This window comes from Ornithorhynchus anatinus, chromosome 5 (assembly GCF_004115215.2).
Source record: "Ornithorhynchus anatinus isolate Pmale09 chromosome 5, mOrnAna1.pri.v4, whole genome shotgun sequence".
Lineage (NCBI taxonomy): Eukaryota > Metazoa > Chordata > Mammalia > Monotremata > Ornithorhynchidae > Ornithorhynchus > Ornithorhynchus anatinus.
Window position 1 is genome coordinate 95,445,189 of NC_041732.1, and position 22,741 is coordinate 95,467,929.

At 44.9% G+C, this 22,741-nt stretch overlaps 1 protein-coding gene across 8 annotated transcripts in view; it reads right to left on the reverse strand.

Annotated features, from left to right (window-relative positions):
• The window catches only part of MTCL1 (microtubule crosslinking factor 1), a 168,202-nt gene that overhangs the window by 33,537 nt on the left and 111,924 nt on the right, over positions 1–22,741 (reverse strand). For all 8 annotated transcript variants that reach the window (XM_029065084.2, XM_039912140.1, XM_029065086.2 and 5 more), the window contains 3 exons: positions 20,190–20,381; positions 9,877–10,044; positions 2,038–2,283 (listed from right to left, as the gene is read on the reverse strand). In XM_029065084.2, coding sequence (XP_028920917.1) covers positions 2,038–2,283; positions 9,877–10,044; positions 20,190–20,381 — 606 coding nt within the window. The remainder of the gene's footprint in view (positions 1–2,037; positions 2,284–9,876; positions 10,045–20,189; positions 20,382–22,741) is intronic.

The window sequence follows — 22,741 nt, forward strand, 5'->3', positions numbered from 1 at the left end:
CCCTCCTCACCTCCGCCAAACTGATTCTCTTTCCCTCTTCAAAACCTTACTTAAAAATCACCTCCTCCAAGAGGCGTTCCCAGACTGAGCTCCTCTTCCCCCTCTACTCCCTCTGCCATCCCCCCTTTACCTCTCCGCAGCTAAAGCCTCATTTTCCCCTTTTCCCTCTGCTCCTCCACCTCTCCCTTCCCATCCCCACAGCACTGTACTTGTACGCTCAACTGTATATATTTCCGTTACCCTATTTATTTTGTTAATGAATTGTACTTCGCCTTGATTCTATTTAGTTGCCATTGTTTTTACGAGATGTTCTTCCCCTTGACGCTGTTTAGTGCCATTGTTCTTGTCTGTCCGTCTCCCCCGATTAGACTGTAAGCCCGTCAAACGGCAGGGACTGTCTCTATCTGTTGCCGACTTGTTCATCCCAAGCGCTTAGTACAGTGCTCTGCACATAGTAAGCGCTCAATAAATACTATTGAATGAATGAATGAATGAATGACTATTACTACTTCTACTAATGATGATGGTATTTGTTAAGCACTTACTATGTACCAGGCATTGTACTAAGTACTAAGCCCTGGGGTGAATACAAGCAAATTGGGTTGGACACAGTCTCTGTCCCACATAGGGTTCACAGTCTCAATCCCCATTTTACAGACGAGATAACTGAGGCACTGAGAAGGTCACAAAACTGACAAGTGGCAGAGACTCCCAGACCTGTGCTCTTTCATTCATTCATTCGATCACAATTTTTGAGCACTTAACTGTGTGCAGAGCACTGTTCCAAGCACTTGGGAGAGTACAGTATCACAACAAACAGATACATTCCCTGTCCGCTACTACTAAAACCATTCGGGGTCGGAGACAATAACTGCATCTTAGGCAGCAAGTTGAGAAATCAGGCTGTCCTTTCCTAGACAGACCAGGTTAGACCGTTATTTTCCATTTGGGATTTAGAATTTAAGTGCCTTCAAATACGTTACATAAAAACTTTGATATACAAAAACCTGGTACATTATAGAATGAAGTATGAAATTACTCTCAATGTGGAACTTGCTTCTCACGTGTTAGTAATTCAACCAGGGTAATTCAGTGCTTTGCTCTTCTCTCCCTAGTGTCTTATACTTTGCACAGCAGGAAGCCTTCCAAGCAGCAAGGAACGCCAAAGTATTCTTTTAAAATTCTAATAGAGACCCTGGCCAAGACCAGTCATGTCACCCTCTCCCTTCTGTGCCATCTATAATAATAATGACGGTATCTGTTAAGCGCTTACTATGTGCCAAGCACTCTTCTAAGCACTGGGGTAGATACAAGGTTAACCGTTTGTCCCACGTGGGGCTCAGAGTCTTAATCTCCATTTTACAGATGAAGTAACTGAGGCTCAGAGAAGTGAAGTGACTTGCCCAAAGTCACACAGCTGACAAGTGGCGGAACCGGGATGAGAACCCACATCCTCTGATTCTCAAGCCTGTGCTCTTTCCACTGAGCCACGGGACCTCTGCCCTTTGGGCACTTGGTATTCACCCCACCCTCTGCCCCACAGCACCTTTGTACATGTTCTTTATTTAAATTATAAATAATTTACTTATTTCTATTAATGTCTGTCTCCCCCTCTGAACTGTAAGCTCCTTGTGGGCAGGGAACATGTCTACCAACTCTGTTGAATTGTATTCATCCCCCCTCCCAGACCCACAGCACTTATGTGCATATCTGTAATTTATTTATTTCTATTAATGTCTGTCTCCCCATCTAGACTACAAGCTCGTTGTGTCTGTTTATTGTTGGAGTGTACTCTCCCAAGTGCTTAGAACAGTGCTTTGCACACAGTAAGCGCTCAATAAATATGATTAACTGCCTGGCTGACTACTCTCCTGAGCATTAAGTGCAGTGCTCTGCATGCAAGCACTCAATTTTTTTTATGGCATTTAAGTGCTTACTATGTACCAGGCATAGGTCAATAAATATCACGGACTGATGGATCGTTTGATTGATTGATGCTCAAGGCTGATTTGCACCCGCTCCGGTGGGAATCCATACCTGCTCGATTCTCCAGAGGAGCTCCTTCTTCTGCCAGTCCCATTCCCGCCGATCCCGGTCCAGCTGGTTGAGAAGCTCCACCTTTTCCCTGTTCCAGTTCTTCTCGCTGTGCTGGACTTGCCAGCGCAGATCCATGACCAGCCCGTGACTGTCTGCCAGGAGCTTCCTGTGCTCTTCCCTCTCCTTCTTCAAAGTCCCCTTGGTATCGCCAGTCTCGCCCAGAAGCCTCTCACTTTTCCCCTCCAGCTGTCAAGGAAATAAGCGGGGGTAAATGCCTCCTCCTTTGGCCATCTCCAGGAGAAGGGGAAATTCATTCATCCATTCATTCAATCGTATTTATTGAGTGCTTACTGTGTGCGGACCACTGTACTAAGTGCGTGGAAAGTACAATACGGCAATCGAGACAATCGCTGCCCACAGCAGGTTTACAGTCTGCGGGGCGGAGTGGTGGGTGGTGAGACAGACATCAGACCAAGTAAACAGGGATCAATATAAATAAATATATACATTTATGCACAAGTATTGTGGGGTGGGGAGGAGGGGAAGAGCAAAGGGAGTGAGTCGAGGTGATACGGAATGGAGGGGGAGCTGAGGAAAAGGGGGCTTAGTCTGGGAAGGCCTCTTGGAGGAGGTGCACTTTCAGTAGGTCTTTGAAGCGGGGGAGAGTGATTGTTTCGGGGAAATGGTTTCCCCAAACCATGAAGCAGCCTGGCCCAGTGGATAGAGCATGAGTCTTGGAGTCAGAAGGATGTGGGTTCTAATCCCAGCTACGCCGCTTGTCTGCTGGGTGATCTTGGGCAAGTCACTTCACTTCTCTGGGCCTCAGTTACCTCATCTATAAAATGGGGATTGAGAACGTGAGCCCTCTGTGGGCCAGGGACTGTGTCCAACTTGATTAGTCTGTATCTATCCCAGCGCTTAGTACAGTGCTTGGCACAAAGTAAGAACTTAAGTACCCTGAAAACAAAAACAAAAAAACCCTCAATGCCTCCAAGTTCATGCCCAATTTTAACCAACCTCAAGTCCAAAGCTCTCCCATCCCAAAGGCTCAACCAAACAGAGGAAAACCAAGACTGAATCGGTTACGGTTCTTGTGACAATTCAAAAAGTAGCATGGCTTGGAGGTCAGAGTATGTTCTAATCCTATCTCCGTGACCTTTTTGCTGTGTGACCTTGCACTTAATATCTCTTTATCTCAGTTTCCTCAACTGTAAAATGGGGATTCAATGCCCATTCTCTCTCCTACTAAGACTGTGAGCCCCATGTGGTACAGGGATTATGTCTGACTTGATTATCTTGAATCTACTCCAGCACTTAATAGTGTATTTGGCTCATAGTAAGTGTTTAACAAATACCACAATTATCATTACTATAATTATCATCATCACCATCATCATCTCAGGAAGAGAACAATCTCACCTCCTAAAAAACTATTCTCTACAAGAAGGAACTGTCCTATACTGATAAGGGGACAGGTGACTAAAGCTTTTTTTGTGTGTGGTATTTGAGAGTTTACCATGTGCCAGACACTGTACTAAGCACTGGGGTGGATCCAAGTAAATAAGATTGGACACAGTCCCACATGGGGCTCATATTCTTAATCCCCATTTTCAGATGAGGTAACTAAAACACAGAGAGTTAAGTGACTTTTCCAGCAGCATGACCTAATGGATACAGCATGAGCCTAGAAATTGGAAGGACCTGGGTTCTAATCCTGGCCCTGCCACTTGTCTGCTGCGTGACCTTTGGGAAGTCACTTCACTTACTGTGCCTCAGTTCCCTCATCTGTAAAATGGGGATTAAGACTGTGAGACAAGGACTGTGTCCAACCCAGTAATCTGGAATCTACTCCAGTGCTTAGAACAGTGCCTGGCATATAGTCAGCACTCAACAAAAACCACAGTTATTATCATCATTATTATTATTATTGTTGCCCAAGGTCACACCGCAGACGAGTGGTAGAGCGGGATCAGAACTCAGGTCCACTGTGTCTCAAGCCCGTGCTCTTTTCACCAGCTCGTGCTGTTTCTCTGTCTTTAATTTCTGTGCTGAGCTCAAAAGTGCTTAGTCCCTAATCATCTTGGACATAGAAGACAGCCAAAATTCTCTGCCTTTCCCTCCTACCACATAACCAGCTACCTCCCTGCACAGAGCAGGTTGACCTTGCTTGCTACGCATAGATCAAATGTAGTTTTAACTTTCTACAGACGACCTACTAAATACAAAATCTATTCCCCTTGACCTAAAAGATCCACAAAAATCTAAACTAGCTCATTCAGCTATTTATATAGCACTCAAGGAAAAAAAAATCAATCTTTTTCAAGGGGGAAGAGATAAAATCAAAACAAAAATTATCAAGCTTCTTTGGAAGATGTCAAGGGGCATGAAGAGCTACCTAAAAGATTTTCCAAATGATTCCTGGCAGCCTCGCTTTTAGCGGAAAACCACGCCCTCTGAGTGCCTTACAGCAGTGATGAACCAGTTTTAGAAGTCACCGTTTCTTGCACATCACCCCACTGTTCTCACGTCGCCGTAGATACTTTTCATTTCTCAGAACAAGCTTCCCCATTTTCTCCTTAGCGTTTCCCTTACCCACCCCAGCACTCCTTCCTCCTTTTCTCCTTTACAGGCCTTCTGCTTACTACTAGAAAAGCGGCATGGTTTAGTGGAAAGAGCCTGGGCTTGGGAGTCAGAGGTCACGAGTTCAAATCCCAGCTCTACCGCTTGTCAGCTGTGTGACTGTGGACAAGTCACTTAAATTCTCTGTGCCTCAGTTACCTCATCTGTAAAATGGGGATTAACTGTGAGCCTCACGTGGGACAACCTGATGACTCTGTATCTACCCTAGCGCTTAGAACAGTGGTCTGCTCATAGTAAGCGCTTAACAAATACCAACATTATTATTATTATTGTTACTAATCTGAGTGTTCGAATGGCGAGCAGTTGGGTAGGTAGTGGTACTGCCTCAAAGACCTTGGTCTACCACACTAGAGTGGAAATAAAATTGTGCCCAGAGAGGCAGCAAGGTCTAGTGGAAAAAGCACTGGCTTGGAAGTTGGGAGACCTGGGTTTTAGTTTCAATTCTCCACTACTCTGCTGGGTGACCTTGGATGAGCAACCTTTTTGGGCCTCAGTTTCCTCATCTGCAAAATGGGGATAAGATATGGCTTTGGTTGTGAGCTCGGTGTGGGAAAAGGACCATGTCTAATTTGATTATCTTTTATCTACTTCAGTGCTTAGCACGGTTGCTTTGATACATAGTAAACACTTAATACTATTCTTTTTATCATTATTATCATTATTAATAAGACTCCAGCCTTCCTCAGGACCAGAGAGTTCATCATTCCATCCTGAAGCAATAAAAACTTTCTTAAATGTTTCCAACCCCTTTGCAGGCCTTTGCCCTCTTCTCTATACAAAATCTCTTTTATGGAAAGTTAATAATACAGAAAGAAGAAATGCCTCAGCTCTTAAATTGGACTAGCTCCACTGTAACAAAATGCATTTCAGCATGGCCTAGTGAATAGAGCACAGACCTGGGAGACCAAAGGTCATGGGTTCTAATCCCATCTCTGCCACTTGTCTGCTGTGTGACCTCGGGCGAGTCACTACACTTCTCTGTGCCTCAGTTACCTCATCTATAAAATAAGGATTGAGACTGTGAGCTCCACATGGGACAGGGACTGTCCCTATCCCGAGTTGCTTGTATCCAGCCCAGTGCTTAGTAGAGTGCCTGGCACATAGTTAAAGCTTAACAAATGCCATCATTATTATTATTATTATTTTAAACCTGCACCTGAGCCACTCCCCCAAGATCCATTTACAACTCCAGGCCACAGCGCTTCAACTGCGTGAATTTCAACAGCAGAGAATTGATCGTAGTACACCGAGATTCAGGACTTTTTGCTTTTCCATTATCTTTAGAACATGTAAGCCTGGTGTGGGCAGGGATTGTCTGTATTACTGAATTGTAATTTCCAAGTGCTTAGTACAGTGCTCTGCACACAGTAAGCACTCAGTAAATGCGATTGAATGAATGAATGAATGAATGAAATTTTAGCCACCATTCACCAGCGGCAGATTCAGTATTAATAATATTAATGACCTGTGGCATATTCTCACATGACTGAAGATCTGATAACCAAATTTTTCAGCTCCCAAATAGCTGTTTACTTTCTCCGCAGCCCGGTTCGGTCAGAGGAGAAAAGGGTGGGAGGTGTGTGTGGGGTGGGGAAAGGCTGAAATAAATAACCATCTTCCATGGCCCAGGTATCTTTGCCTCCGCTTCAGTTCTATTATCTGAGGAAGGGTAGATCATTTTTGTTTGCAACCATTTGGAATCCAGGGCTACAGAGGAAGGAAGCATTGGCTGGGTCCCCCTTCTGACCCCTGGGGAATTCAGGGTGTTCTGGTCAGACCCCAGCCAGGGATCAGAAATTGGGCCGCAACTTCCCGAATCCTTAGATGTCCAAATTGGGTCAATTCTGATCTCAGTACTTCTAAATAGAAAAGCAGCATGACTTGGTGGAAAGAGCATGGACCTGGGAGTCAGAGAACCTGGTTTCTCTTCCCAGCGCTGCCACTTATCTACTGTTTGACCTTGAGCAAGTCACTTCACTTCTCTAGTCCTTGGTTTTTTCTTCTGGAGAAAAGGGGATTAAATCCTCCTCCCTAGACCATGAACCCCATATTGGGCAGGGACTGTACCCAAACTGTAAGCATTGATGGTTCGGGTGTAGAATTCTCTCCTGCCAGGTGGGAAGCCTGGGTTTGATTCGTGGCAAAAGCACCCAACATTCCTTTTAAACTGTAAGCTCGTTATGGCCAGGGAACACATCTGCTAATTCTGTTGTACTGTACTTTTCCAAGAGCTTAGTACAGTGCTCTACATTTAGTAAGCACTCCATAAATACCACTGATTGATTGACCTACCCCAGTGTTTGGAACAGTGTTTGTCACATAGTAAGCACTTAACAATGCCATAAAAAATACCAGGGTATTATGTGTGTGTGTGTGTGTTTGTGTGTGCACTTGTGTACTTGTGTTTGGGTAAAGTTGGTTCTGTCATATTGCATATTTTGTTATGCATTTTGGGGTAGAACTCTTTTCAGAATTAGGGAACACTCTTCCCACAGATGCAGTTCTGAAAGACCCTCCTCTGACACGCAGGCAGTAGCGGACACAGTAGAAATACTACAGTGCAAGTTTCTGTTAGAGCAGAACTGTCTGCACTGGTCATAATTAAGAAGGTTAGCCAAAAATGTATGCAGCAAGAAAAGCCTGCCTTTGTGCCCAGTCCAGCTGAAAAATTTCCCCTGCAAGGAACGTGCAATTTCTTTCCTTCAGACAACGTCACCTAGAAGGCTGCTTGCTGGCAACCATAGACTCCAACATAATTGAAGCTCTTGGTTTTGCCCACAAGCTCACGAAGAGAAACTCTATAATCATCTACTCCGCCTGGAGAAGCTTTGGCAAGGTCATGAAAGGGATGTCAAGGGCCTGAGCTCCAAGCTGAAACCTATTTTTTTCCCAACGACAGATACGGAGTGGACAATTCCATCCCAGCTCTCCAGCAGTGTCGGCTGGCTCTCTATCTGGAAGGGGAAGCTTACTCAGCAGCTCCCGAGCAAATTTCGGAGGTCACCAAATGATCGGGGACATCAAAGGAAGAGCTACTTTCTCAACTCTGCAGAGAATTCTTTAACTTTGTTAGAACAGTCAAAGAAAGCTGCTAGATATCTGTCCGCAGAGGCAGCCTGCAGGGACAGAGAGCACATTCACCTAGAACTCAGGAGGCCAAGATTTTATTTCTGGTGACGGTAGTCCTGTAACCTATCTGGACCTTGGCTTCATCATCTGTTGAATGCATATGATGATTAAGACATCCCCAGTTTCCTATGTCCCAAACAAAGTGAATAGTCAAGCCATGAATTGGAAAGGGGAATAAAAATAATAATAATAATAGCAACAAAAATAATACTTGTTAAGCACTTACTATGTGCCAAACACTTTACTAAGCCCTTGGGTACGTAGAAGATAATCAATCAATCCATCAGTCATACTGATTTAGTGCTTACTGTGTGCAGAGCACTGTACTAAGCGCTTGGGAGAGTACAGTGTAACAGCGATGGGAGACATATTCCCCGTCCACAGCAAGTTTACAGTCTAGAGGGACAAAAGAATCAGGTCGGACCCAGACCATGTTCCATATGGGTCTCACAGTCTTAATCTCCATTTTACAGATGACATAGCTGAGGCACAGAGAAGTTAAGTGACTTGCCCAAGGTCACACAGCAGATAAGTGGCAGAGCTCTTTCCACTAGGCCACCTCGCTCAGGTCCAACATAGTCCCTGTCTCTCAGAGGGCTTACAGGCTAAGAAGGAAGGAGAACAGGTGTCAAATCCCCATTTTACAGATGAAGAAACGTTGGCACGGAGAAGCTGAGTGACTTGGTCAAGGTACCGCAGCAGGCAAGTGGCAGATCTGGGATTAGAACTCAGGATCTCTGACTCCCAGACCAGGGCTCGTTCCACTAGGCCACCCTGCTTCCCCAGGCCATTTCCTTACTTTTGAACTGACGCCCCAGGAAGCAGCTTACTTCTCTGATCCAGAGTCGTACAAGCCTGGCAGGAGGTAGACTGTCTGTTCAATAATCTCTTCCAAAGGCACTCAAAAATACCTTTCAACTGGCTCGGTCATTCTGACAAAAGATAGACCCGGTCTACTCGTTTAATGTTGCCACTAATGCACTTCTTCCTCTGCCGAGAGCCTAAGAGGGGCTGCTTTCAAGCCACAGGCAGGCAACTCAGTCAGGAAATCAATCACCTAGCATTTTTCGCTTGCGTTAGGACAATAAAACACCACCCAGTGGAATGAGTTAAGTGACCTTTAGGATTACTACTAAATACTACTACTAACAGTAATAATAATGATGGTATTTATTAAGCCCTAATAGAGGCACTTTGCTGAGCACTGGGTTACTTTCAAATTAATCAGATCAAACACAGTTCCTATCCCTAAGAGGGAAGGAGAAAAGGTATCTTAGTCCGACTTTACAGATGTAGCACAGATACATTTAGTGGCTTGCCGAAGGTCCCACAGAAGGCCAGTACTAGAGCCAAGACTAGAACAAGGATCTCCTCACTTCCAGTCCTGTATTCCTTAACTGTGTGTGAGCTTACTTTCTCCGTGTCTTACATTCCTCAGCTGTAAAATACTCCTCCTACTCCCTCCTACTTAGGCTATGAGCCCCATGGGGGACAGGGGCTGAGTCCACCCTAATTAACTAGTACTTACCTCAGCACTTAGGACAGAGTTTGATACAGAGTAAGTGCTTAACAAATACCAGTAAAAACAAGCAAACAAAAAACCGCTCAGGAGCCTCTTTCGGGTTCCACAAGCTTCCTCTCAGATTGATTCAAGACTTCACAAAGAGCTTCAAACAACCTGAGTCCTTACTGAAGAAAAGAAAAATGCCAGAGCCTGGAGGAAAGACACAACTGCTCTATTCCCCAGCTTCTCCCCTGTACCCATGGATGACAAAAGTGATAAAAAGCTCAAGAGAAGCAGCATGGCCTAATAGATACGGCACGGGTCTGGGAGTCAGAAGGACCTGGTTCTAATCCCGGCTCCACCCCATATCTGCCGTGTGACCTGGGGCACGTCGCTTCACTTCCCTGTGCCTCAGTTACCTCATCTGTAAAATGAGGATTGAGACTGTGACTCCACGAGGGACATGGACTGTGTCCAACCTGGTTAGATTGTACTAACCCAGCACTTAGTCCAGAGCTGGACACATAGTAAGCGCTTAACAAATACCATTTAAAAGACAAAAGTACCTGTTCCAAGCGGCACTTAAGCTCGGTCCACTCGACCTGCCACGCGGCCTTGTCGCTGGCATAGCGCTGCTGCAGCCCGAGCCTCTCCCTCTCGTCATCTCGCAGCTCGGAGCGAAAATCATCCAGCAGGGACTTCAGGGCGTTCAGCAGCTGCCGGTTCTCCACTGCCTGTGGAGACACGAAGGTCAGTTTACTCCTGCCGCACACCCTGGCCATTTAGGTTCTGACCTGCCATTGGGAGTGGGGGCCGGGGAGGGGAAAGTGGAATTGCTGAGGAACAGAGCCTTCCGCTCCTCTCAGCAGGTTCTTTCATTCACACGTATTTACTGAGAGCTTGCAGTGGACAGAGTGCTGTACTAAGCATTTGGGAAAGTACAGTGTAATCTCTTCCTCTAAACTGTAAGCTCTTGTGGGCAGGGGATGTGTCTGATTACTGTTGTATTGTACTCTCCTGAGTTCTTAGTACGGTGCTCTGCACGCGGGAAGTGCTCAATAAATATGACTGAATGAATAAATGAATACAATATAACAATAAACAGACACATTCCCTGCCCCCAAAACCAGCTTACAATCTAGAGGGGGAGCAGATGGGGATGGAGAAGTTGAAGGACTTGGTGAAAGAAGGAGTAGAAATTCAGCACAACGGGGGCTATCAGCAGTATTTATTGAACTCCTCCTGGGTGCAGACCACAATCCTCAGTATTTGGGAGAGGACCATAGGATTAGTTCAGTGCCTGTCACACAGAAAGTGCTTAACAAATACCATCGTTCCTAGTAGGCATGACCCCTACCCTCAACATGTATTATGGTAACCCTCAAGGAGTTCATGATCCAGTGTGGAAGGCCGACACACATAATAAATTAGATGAGTTTATAAAATAAATAGGAAAGACTATAAGAAATATGTATGTCAGTGCTGGGGGCAGGGTAGGAGTATATAAGTGCTTAGGTGGAGTGGAAATGCTGAAGGGAGGGGATATTTCATATTAATCAGGAAAAACTTCAAGAGGAGATGTGATTTCACAAGGGCCTCGAGGGTGGAGAGATTTGTGGTCTGCCAGATGTAAGGGGAGTGAATTGAGGACACAGAGGGAAGGTCCAGCCTCACTGACATACACTGTTAAAAAAAAATCCGTCTTTGAACCCAAAGAACATATATATTTACATAAACATATATACATACATATATATGTTCTTTGGGTTCAAAGACTGATTTTTTTAACAGCGTATGTTTTATATATCTATCTATATAAATATATATAAGAAAACAAGGTTTAGTATGTGTAAGGGTGTTGTTGAGATGTACTTATTCATAATATTCTAATTACATCCCAACAACACCCATTCACATACTAAACCTTGTTTACTTCCATTACAGCACTGGACAAGAATGTTTTAAATCCTGTAGGTCACATTACATTTCTTAAGGCAGAAAGACCACTGTAACTTCAGCTTCCATCATGTTCCACCTTCTCTGAAAATCTTTTCTTCCTGGTTTAGCAAGTACAATAAAACAACTCTGCATGAGGCTCTGATTCCACATCTCGATTCTTCATTTAGCATGAAATTTTTCTTCCCTGATAACCCAAGTGAAGCATTTAGGGTACATTTTCTAAACCCATCCGGTGTACCAGATAAAAAGAACTTAAGCGTCAATAGAGGAAATGATTACAGGTGACTCACTGATTGCCTGGATCTCAGATCAAGCAGTGAGCTGGAATGGGATTAGAACACGTTAGAAGAGTTGCAATTAGGTCACAAGCAAGTGGGTGACTGCAAACACCTTTCCCTTTCCCACACTTTAGTAAAGACCGTAATCTTTGCTGCCCAAGTCGAGATGTTCTGTTTGACAAGGTTTGCTGAAAGTGTTAATATATTTCCCTTTCACATTTGCTTTGCCTTATATCCCTATCTGAAATGCAGACTTCTGAATCATCCTAACCTGAGTAACCACTGCTCAAGCTCACCTGGCCCCTGACCTACCTTTTTGGTGGACACCATTGTTGGGTTCACAGACAGGCAGTCATCAAAAACAGGGCATCCCAAATCCAGGACATTGCTTTTTATAATATTCAGTCTTTTTGGCTTTGCATAAATGGTTGGGGCAGAGGTTTGGGAGCCTGATATTTGAGGGAGGTAGAGAATTGTAGGGGTTAATAGTTTATATTCTGCTTTAAAAAACAAAGAAAACTAACCAGTTCTGTTCCTTGAGGGAAAAGAGTCATCACAACAATCCTATCATTCTGCTGAAAAACACATGAGAATAAAAATAGATCTAGTTGTGATGAGAAATGGGGCCATATGTTTGCAATTACTGGTGTATATGTGTACATATAAATATATACGGAGTGAGCAGTTTACATTTGCTTTACAATATTTTCATCCTGGAATTTTAAATAGAAAAATCGGAAAATGCTCAAAAACCGACAGAGTGGTAAAAGAGAACCATAGAAGAGAGCATGGCTCCTTGAGGAGAAACAGCTACCTCACTGTGGTTCCTTAGACATCGGGGATAGTCTCCATGAACTCCAGCCATTTGTAATTCTAAACCAGACAGCGTGGCTCAGTGGAAAGAGCCCGGGCTTGGGAGTCAGAGGTCATGGGTTCAAATCCCAGCTCTGCCACTTGTCTGCTGTGTGACTGTGGGCAAGTCCCTTAACTTCTCTGTGCCTCAGTTACCTCATCTGTAAAATGGGGATTAAGACTGTGAGCTTCACATGGGACAACCTGATTACCCTGTGCTCTGCACATAGTAAGCGCTTAACAAATAACATTATTATTAAACTAACATTTAATGCTATTTTTTATGGTATTTGTTAAGCACTTACTATTTGCCCGAGGTCTCACAGCAGGCAAATGGCAGAGCCAGGATTCGGACCCAAGTGCTCCGACTCCCAGCCCTGTGCTCTATCCAAGAGACTATGCTACGTTGCATTTATAAGCCTGGGTCAGAGTCATCTCAATTTAAACACCCCGTCTTTCGTGCTTGAATAACAGAAGCAGCATGGCCTAGTGGAAAGTGAATGGGACTGGGAGTTAGAGGACCTGGTTTCTAAACCCAGATCTGCCACTTGTCTGCTGTGTGACCTTTGGCAACTAATTGGTAATCTAATTATTATTTAGAGTGCCAAGACTCTGTTCCATTGGTGACCCTTGAGGGGGCGTGGAAACCTAAGCACGACACAGGATCTGTGTCACAGTAGTTCGGTCTCAGTGTCCTCATTAAAATACAAAAGTTAAAATTATTTTATTAATTGAAGTTTATCCTTTGCAGGGTGAATGCATTAATTCTTACTCTGAAAATGACTGCCTATGAGGCTAATTGAATTTTTCTTCCTTAATGGAAGTTGCAGGCTGCTACTCAGTTTCCTTAACGAATGAGGTCAGCACCCCAAAGAAATCGACTGGCAGTGCAGGCCACAGCCTGGTGGGAAGCAATCAGAAGAGGTGTTGCCCTCCTCACAGGAAAGCTTTAGAAAGTTTGGAATACCAAGAAATCGTTCAGAAGAAGGGATAGGGCTTGTATGGGCAGCATGGCCTAGTGGATAGAGCACAGACCCGGGAGTAAGAGGGACCTGGGTTCTAATCCCAGCTCCACCACTAGTCTGCTGTGTGACCTTGATCAAGTCACTTCTCTGTACCTCAGTTCCCTCATCTTTAAATGGGGATTAATAATAATAATGATAATAATGATGATGATGGCATTTGTTAAGCGCTTACTATGTGCAAAGTACTGTTCTAAACGCTAAGGGGATACAAAGTGATTAGGTTGTTCCACATGGGGCTCACAGTCTTAATCCCCATTTTACAGATGAGATAAGTGAGGCACAGAGAAGTTAGGTGACTTGCCCAAAGTCACACAGCTGACGAGTGGCAGAGCTGGGTTTAGAACCCATGAACTCTGACTCCCAAGCCCGGGCTCTTTCCATTGAGCCACAGTGCTTCCCCATTAAGACTGTGAGACCCATGTGGAATAGGGACTGGTCCAACCTGATTAATTAGATCTACCCCAGCGGTACAACAGTGCTTGACATAGCAAAGCGCTTAACAAATATGAAGATGATGATCATCATCATCATGATCTTCAAATGAATTAGAACAGCAAGGATCCAGCTTTATGGGCAAAAAATTTGCCTTAGAACATTGGTCTATGCATCAGTATTTTCAGCCTCACTCACAACTATGTATCTGTGTGTGGGTGTGTGGTGTATGTGTGTATACATATGTGTATGTGTATATATACACATATATGTATACATAAAATAGTGTATATATGTATGTATTCATATATATATATGTATATATACATCTCACACCAGTGCAAGTATTACTTCATTAATCATCACCCAGATCTATTAACAATAGGGATTAGTTTTTCATTAGCCAAGGCAATTTTTGAGAACACACTGTCTCTTCATCTCTGGACTGTAAGCTTGTTGTGGGCAGGGATGTGTCTACCAACTCTACTGCATTGCACTCTCCCAAGCACTTAGTACAGTGCTCTGTACATGGGTAGCACTCAATAAATGCCACTGATTGATTGATAAGACTAGAGGCCAAAGGATACATGTCATTCAGGACCTCTATGTACTTTGTTGTACATTTAAGGTAAATGTATCCTCTGGAATTCATGAAAACGTGAAATAACTTTTCCACTCACTTTTGTTGGACTATACCACAAGCAATATCAAATAAACATACCAACTGGGAAGCTGAGTTTCCAGTAAGTGGCTTTTAATCTCTCAGGGTCACCAATACCACTGTATCTATGACCAACCCACTAGGTGGGCTCACCTAGTGTCCCCCGTTCACGTCTATCCCGCCTTCGACCTCTGGCCCACGTCCTACCACTGTCCTGGAATGCCCTCCCTCCTCACCTCTGCCAAACTAACTCTCTTCCCTTCTTCAAGGTCCTACTGAGAGCTCACCTCCTCCAGGAGGCCTTCCCAGACTGAGCTTCCCCTTTTCCCTCTGCTCCCTCTCTGCTCCCCCTCCATCCTCTGCTCCCTCCCCATTTCCCCCTTCACCTGCCCTCGGCTAAGCCTCCTTTCCCTCTGCTCCTCCCCCTCTCTCTTCCCCTCACCTCAGGACTGTGCTCATTTGTATATATTTTTATTACCTTATTTATTTTGTTAATGAGGTGTACATCCCCTTGATTCTATTTATCGTGATTATGTTGTCTTGTTTTGTCTGTCTGTCTCCCCCGATTAGACTGTGAGCCCGTCATTGGACAGGGATTGTCTCTATCTGTTGCCAAATTGTACATTCCAAGCACTTAGTACAGTGCTCTGCACATAGCAGGCACTCAATAAATACTATTGAATGAATGAATCAATTCTGGCAGTGCTTACTTTACTGGTGGGAAGAGAACTTGGGGTCTATTTGATGGAAAGAGGGTTGCTTCTTTGTAAAATTTTCTATTTCCTTGTTAGCGTTCTCTGCTCTGGATCTACTAGCTTTGCTCTGCTTCCACCACAACTGCCGCTAGAGAAAACAGGCCATGAAACCCCTGGAAAATATAAAAGGCTGAAAAGCACTGCTTTATCCCATGGTCTAGAAGCCTGCCTCAGGATCTAGGTTGCATTCTGTTCTTTCTCCCGCACTTGGTTTTAAGATGCAGTGCGGTGTTGCTTCAGGCTACATGGTGACAAAGCGCTCCATATACATTTCCTAGATGACGCAGGCAGGAAAATAAACTTATCACTCTGCCCTCGCTAATCCGTGGGAGATCTGTGAGGTGCTTGTTAAAAATATCTTCTCTGTCAGCACTGGTGCTGAGGCATGGTCTGCTTCTGAGCCCATTCATTTCCCTTACGTGACATTAGCTGGGAATGCCCTATTAGAACGGAGCTTTTATCAGCATGGTGTAGTGAACAGGCCTGGGAGTCAGAAGGTCATGGATTCTAATCCCGGCTCTGCCACTTGGCTGCTGTGTGACCTTGGGCAAGTCACTTCACTTCTCTGGAAGTGAAAGCTCACCTCCTCCAAGAAGCCTTCCCAGACTGAGCTCCCCCCCTTTTCCTCTGCTCCCTCTACCCCCTCTTCACCTCTCTGCAGCTAAACCCTCTTCTCCCCCCTTTCCCTCTGCTCCTCCCCCTCTCCCATCCCCTCAGCACTGTACTCGTCCACGCAACTGTATATATCTTCATCACCCTATTTATTTTGTTTAATGAGATGTACATCACCCTGATTCTATTTATTTGCTATTGTTTTAATGAGACGTTCTTCCCCTCGACTCTATTTATTGCCATCGTTCTTATCTGTCCGACTCCCCCGATTAGACCGTAAGCCCGTCAAAGGGCAGGGACTGTCTCTATCTGTTGCCGATTTGTACATTCCAAGCACTTAGTACAGTGCTCTGCACATAGTAAGCAGTCAATAAATACTACTGAATGAATGAACGAATTCTCTGGGCCTCAGTTACCTCATCAGTAAAATGGGGATCGAGACTCCGAGACCCATGTGGGACAGGGACTGTGTCCAACCCGATTAGCTTGAATTCACTCCGACGCTTGGTACAGTGTCTGGCACACAGTAAGTACTTAACAAATATCATAATAATAATAATTATTATCATAAAAAAAAGATTTGTTGCTCTACTCATTGCAGTCATCTTAACTAAGATTCAACCCATGGCCATGGTTGATAATTCGTGTATGGACTCAACTAGAAAAGAAGAGTTATTTAAGGCTGGACTTGAAAACCTAACTCTAACAGAAATTTAGTGAGGCAGAACACTCGATGATATTTATTCTCTTCTTCCTTGATCCAAATCAATCAATCAATAGTATTTATTGAGCACTTACTAGGTGCTGAACAAGATACTAAGTTAATGGAACAGGAATTCAGTAGTGAGGGGTGACTGACAGGGCTCTCCTATGCTGTTCAAGCTACCCAACTAAGGGTTAAAGCATGGTATAGCAGATAGAGCAAGGGCCTGGGAGTCAGAAGGTCATGGTTTCTAATCCTGGCTCCTCCACTTGTCTGCTGTGTGACTTCGGACAAGCCACTTCACTTCTCCGGGCCTCAGTTACTTCCTCTGTAAAATGGGGATTAAGACTGTGAACCTCATGTGGGTCAGGAACTGTGTCTGACCCAATCATTTTATATCTACCTCAGTGTTTAGTATAGTGCCCGGCACATGAACGGCATGAGGGGCTCCTGACTCAATACAGCAGTCACTGGGCTATTGCCCATTTTGTCCAAGGCTTCAAATTTCTACGTGCTTGAGGACAGATGCATTAAGACATAATATAAGTACTGGCTCACATGCCTAAGCCTGAATCTAATCAAGGCAAGCCTGAAGAGACAGACAGTAAGAAACTGAGAAATGTAAATTCTGATCCTCTCCTTTGCTTCCTTTCCTTAGGAATTCATGAGACTAGACATGCTTACTGTGGGTTGATATATGTGCCTTCTCAGCCTAAGATACAGGGAGTGGGGGAAGAAGATGGGGATGAAGAACAGCAGAAGACAGACATGAAAGCTCAAGGGAGAGAATGAAAGCTCAAGGGAGAGATACGGCGGCGGCAAAGTGGACAAGGTCAGGGCAGACCGTGAGGCCAGAGCAGAGCGTCAGCCGTATTGATCGGGGAGCTCTATGTGTGACCTAAACTCTACAGCGTCTGAAGAAATACTGCCATTTTGCTTAGCTAGTTGAAGAGGCTAACAAGGAGAGCCCAAGTAAAATGACTGAGATCTGGCCAGCCCTAACAGTATGGGAATTCATCCCCTGGAAATTCCCTAAACTGCGTTTCATCACTGAACAGGCCCTGAAAGTGCTTTCAAGCAGGCAGGTCCAAACACCAACCCAGCTAATAACACCATTAGTTCACATGGGATCCTGGCCCAGGAGGGAAAGCTCATATACTCATAAAACCAGCCGTTTCCTACGGTACACCTCTTTACATTAGACCTTGTTAATTGGTTGCCTTCAGTAAAGACTTTATGATGATATTACATAAGAATAATGATAATAATAATAATTGTGGCTTTTGTTAAACACTTACTGTGTGTCAAGCCCTGTTCTAAGCACTGGGAGTAGATACAAGATAATGAGGTTCCACATGGGGCTCCCAGTCTAAGTAGGAGGGAGAACAGGAATTGAATCTACATTTTACAGATGAGGAAGCTGAGGCACAGACAAGTTAAGTGACTTGCCCAAGGTCACACAGCAGGCAAGAGGCAGAGCCGGTATTAGAAGCCAGGTCCTCTGACTCTTAGGCCTATGTTCTTTCCACTAGGACACAATGTTACTCCATTAAATATTACAATGATATGTATTAATTAGGATATTATACATTATCTCTATATATGATGCACATAATATAATTAATGATACTATGCTTCGGTCAATTTTCTAGGCTAGCCTAATCTGTGGCCTAGCAATCACTTCACTGAATCTTGATTATTAAAATTCATATTTGCAGAGCACTCTTTTGCAATATGAAACCTGAGAAGCTGATTTTAAGCAGGCTATTATGTGTTTTACTGGGTCAAACTGCAGCAAGTGTTGAAAGAGCAGTGAACAGAATCCAGAGGGGAAGCTGTAATGATTACTTTCAAGGAACAGAAACTTCAAAGCCCATCGCAATGTACATAACAGTGCAATTTTAGAATTTTTGTTCTTGGCTGGGAAACTATGTGAGAAACACTGTACTAAGTGCTGGGATAGGTACAAGAGAGTCAGGTTGAATACAGTCCCTAACATGGGCCACACAGTCAGTAAACATATTTAAATATGTGTGTGTGTGTGTGTAGGTAAACACACACACAACCTTGTTGTGGGCAGCGAACGTGTCCATTTATTGTTATAGTGAACTCTTCCAAGCGCTTAGTACAATGCTCTACACAAAGTAAGCACTCAATAAATACAACTGACTGACTGAATATATATAAAACGGTCCTTTGGGTTTGAGGAGGGCAGTAGAGTCGGTGAGATAATATCAGTGTGCATGAATGCGGCTGGCAAGAGTGATGCATGATTGACAGCCCAATCCTTTTTTAGGTTGAGTGACAGGATAAAAGAAGCACATTAGCTCTACCTCAGAAATTGAGCCTCCAAGATAGGTACGAGCGGCTACATTAACAGTGTTCTTGTAACATTACATCTCGGTGGGTTTTGTGTGTCAGAATATCAGTGGAGAGAGGATGGGTACAGAAGGCACGTGAGGGAGACCCTTCCTTGGTCTCTGCTTGGGCCCCCACCCAAAGGTTCAACAAAAACTGCAGGGCTTAGTGGATAAAACACCGGCCTGGGAGTCGGAAGGACCAGGGCTCTAATCCCGGGCCTGCCACCTGTCTGCTGGGTGACCTTGGGTAAGTCACTTCACTTCTCTGGGCCTCAGTTACCTCATCTGTAAAATGGGGGTTGAGATTGTGAGCCCCATGAGGGACAGGGACCGTGTCCAGCCTGATGAACTTGTATCTACCTCAGCGCTCAGTACAGTGCCTGGCACATAGTAAGTGCTTAACAAACACTATAAAAAAAAATAAAGGTAGGGACAGTCTCCAATCTCTTTCCCTGCTCTTGCTGCAGCCAAGGGGCATTTCCCAGAGCCTAGGGGATGGAGGGAACGTTCTGTGACCAGAAACTTTTCTCCCGCCTCTCCTGTTTCTGTCACTGTACTTGGGAGAGGGCCGGGAATAGAGGAGGAGAAGACAGAGAGGAGAGGGAGGAGAGGGGCATGTGTTTGGGTGGGGAAATGTGTACAGATGCAGTTCATTCAGTCTGACTGCAACAAGGGGGTGTTCTCCCTCTGGGGGTTTGGCGATCATACTAATCGTTAAGAGGGTTGTGTTCTAAGAGAATCACACAACTCCTTGCCCTTGCCTTTCAGATGTTACACAGAAAATCTCTCCTGATGTGGAAAGTTGTTGATCCTTGGTGCTCTCTTTCGGCTGCCCGGAAGGAAACGGTGTATACATTTCTGTGCATGGGGATTTCTTTCCCCTTGCTCCTTTCCCCTGTTGGGTCAACAGGTGAGCGTCTAAGGCATTGCCAAAACAAGTGGAGGGTGGAGATCCTACTGGTCATCAGGGCATGGGTCTGGGCGGGATGTCAGCTCCAGAAGTCAAATTTGGCACTGGCCACCTCTGCGGGACTGACGGTTGGGATCACGTGGTTACCCTACCCAACATCAAATCTACCTAATGAACAGCTACGACTCCGCAGAAGGGCTGTGCCTGGGCAGAGTGCTGCTCCCAGACTCCTCAATCAGGAACTTTAAGAGGAACTCCACACCAGCAAGGTGTGTGCTGGCTCAACCTGGGGCGGTGCACACACCGACCCTTCCCCAACATCCGGCTGGTACCTGCTTCTGGTGCTGCAGCAGCTCCGCGGTCTGCAGCTGGGGGCCGCCGCCATCCCTGGCTTCCAACGGATAACGCTGGGAATACTCCACCATGCTGAGGGCTAGGCCCCTCTCCTCCTCATCCTGCTCCGGCTCCTCTCCCTTCTGTTCAGGCTGGATACCAAGCTCTGGCAGGGACTCAGCATGCTCCGCCTAAAATGACAACCGACAGCCTGAGGTGGCCATACTAGGAGACGTGGGAGAAGAGAGAGGGGCGGCAAACTGCATATGTTTCCAACGGGAATGGCGTGGTCCTGGTCCTGGAATATGCCACCCTCAATGGCGTAGGGAAGTCTTCCCCAGTGGCTTTTGCTGAATTGACAACTGGAGGAATAAAAACAGCTGTAAACTCACAAGGGGTCAGCATGGCCTAGTGGCAAAAACACAGGCTTGGGAGTCAGAAGATGTGGGTTCTAATCCTGGATCTGCCACTTGTCTGCTGTGTGACCTTGGGCAAGTTACTTCACTTCTCTGTGCCTCAGTTACCTCATCTGTAAAATGGGGATTAAGAGGAAGAGCACTGTGTGGAACAGGGACTGTGTCCAACCCAATTATCTTATATTTATCCCAGCGCTTAGAACTTAGAACGGTGCCTGGCTCATAGTAAGCACTTATTAAACACCAATTATTATTATTACTATAATTACTACTACCAATAATAATTCAACCTGTGGAACTATTAGAAGCTGCCAGGGTTGGTTCTCTTTAAAGCCCCTTGTTTCCACTTCTTTTTCGGTCTGAGTCCCTGTGCACTCCATTCTTCTTGCTAATTTTCCCTGGTGTTGTTTTTATTGAGCACCATGAGCTCTTTATAGGGAAAATGCTGCCTAAACCCAGTTAACCAAGCAAAGGAACAAAATTGCCAATGCTGTATGAGGCAGGAGCCACAGGACTGAATTATCATTAGTCCAAAGGAGCTTCTGCTCTGGGCTCCACAGATTGGCCCAAAGTCCTAGGGACCCCCGGTATTTGCTTGTGCACACATATGTCTCCGCCGTGTCAGGCCAAGTGGCTACTGGAAGTTCCTTTCCTTCTACTCTAACGTTCAGAGTTGAGGAGTCACTCTCATCCCTAGCTTCAGATAACCACTTGGCTCAGAGCAGTGGGTGCTCAGACCAGTATGAGGGCCTACCACTCCTCAAACCCTCCTCGCCCACCTGAGACCGCTCCCCACCCACCAACTCTCTAGTTTGGCCACTGAAGGGTCCCAGACTAGGGTCATGATTAATTCTCTCTGGAGAAGTCTCCCTGGAGACATCATGCCCATCAATCCTGCAGAAAGGAGGATAAATTTAGAGCAGATTAGAGTGGGGACAAAGAGATTATGACGCCACCGAAGGAACGGACCTGAAAAGATACAAAGGAAGGATCTAGTGAATTACCAGAGTAAGCAGACCGATGAATGCTGAGATAAGGAACAGGAGTGTTTGAATTGCCTCCATCAGGGACATTTACCCATAAAGATGGATGAGACAACAAAAGATGCATTGCTGCCTTGGTTAGAAGAACAATTAGATCCGTTTCTTCACCTCTAGTATCTACATGTCAGATTCAAGATGAGCATTGATTTCAGTGTCTTGACATTAGGTACGCGTTATGTGGATCTTTAGAATGTCACAGAACCGGATGGCATAGGGTCTGAATCGTTTATAGTTAATTACTGAGTTTATTGATTTTAGCATTTTCACAGCACATGGGAGAGCCAGGGTAAAAGGAGAAAAGACAATATAAAATAGATCCCTGCTGCATGCAGGACTTTAATTTTGGTTAATTGAACTTATGCAATAGCAAAAGCCCAGGAAGGAGAGCAAAAACTGATAGAAAGTGATCAGAAAGCGTAAGCTCGTCCTCTAGACTGTAAGCTTGTTACGGGCAGGGAACGTGCCTGTTAATTCTGTTGTACTATGTTTGGGAGAGTCCAGTACTCTCTCTCGCACTTAGCACAGTGCTCTGCTACATAGTAAGCTCTGCAGTGATTGATAAAAATGTGGGAAACAGAATAACGATTTTATTGAAGCCAAGTCAAGAAGGACATAGGGTTTAGAGTGCCCCGATCTGGAAAGATCAATCAATAGCACTTAATGAATAAATACTGCACGCTGCAGAGCACTGTTCTTAGTGATTGGATGAGTATGGGAGAGTTAGAAGGCAGGGTCCTTGTTCTCAAAGAACTAGTGACGGGGTTCAATAAATAAATTACAAATAAATAAGACAAGTAAATCACAGATAGGAAGAGTAACAGAGAATTAGTTTTGTACATAAGAGTTACAGGGATTGTGGGAACTTTGGTGCCGAAGGGCGGAAGAGTCGGTTGGGGTTATAAAGTGGGATGATTGAAGATTAACTGGGGAAGACCTCCTGGAGGAGACGTTATTTTGGATGGACTTCAACATTGGGGATACAAAGTCTGCTGGATACGAAGGAGATTGAGGCAGATGTCAGGGTGTGAAAGAGAGGTTGGCAGCGAGAAAGATGAAAATAAAGCACGGTGAACAGGTTAGCTTGAGAAGAAT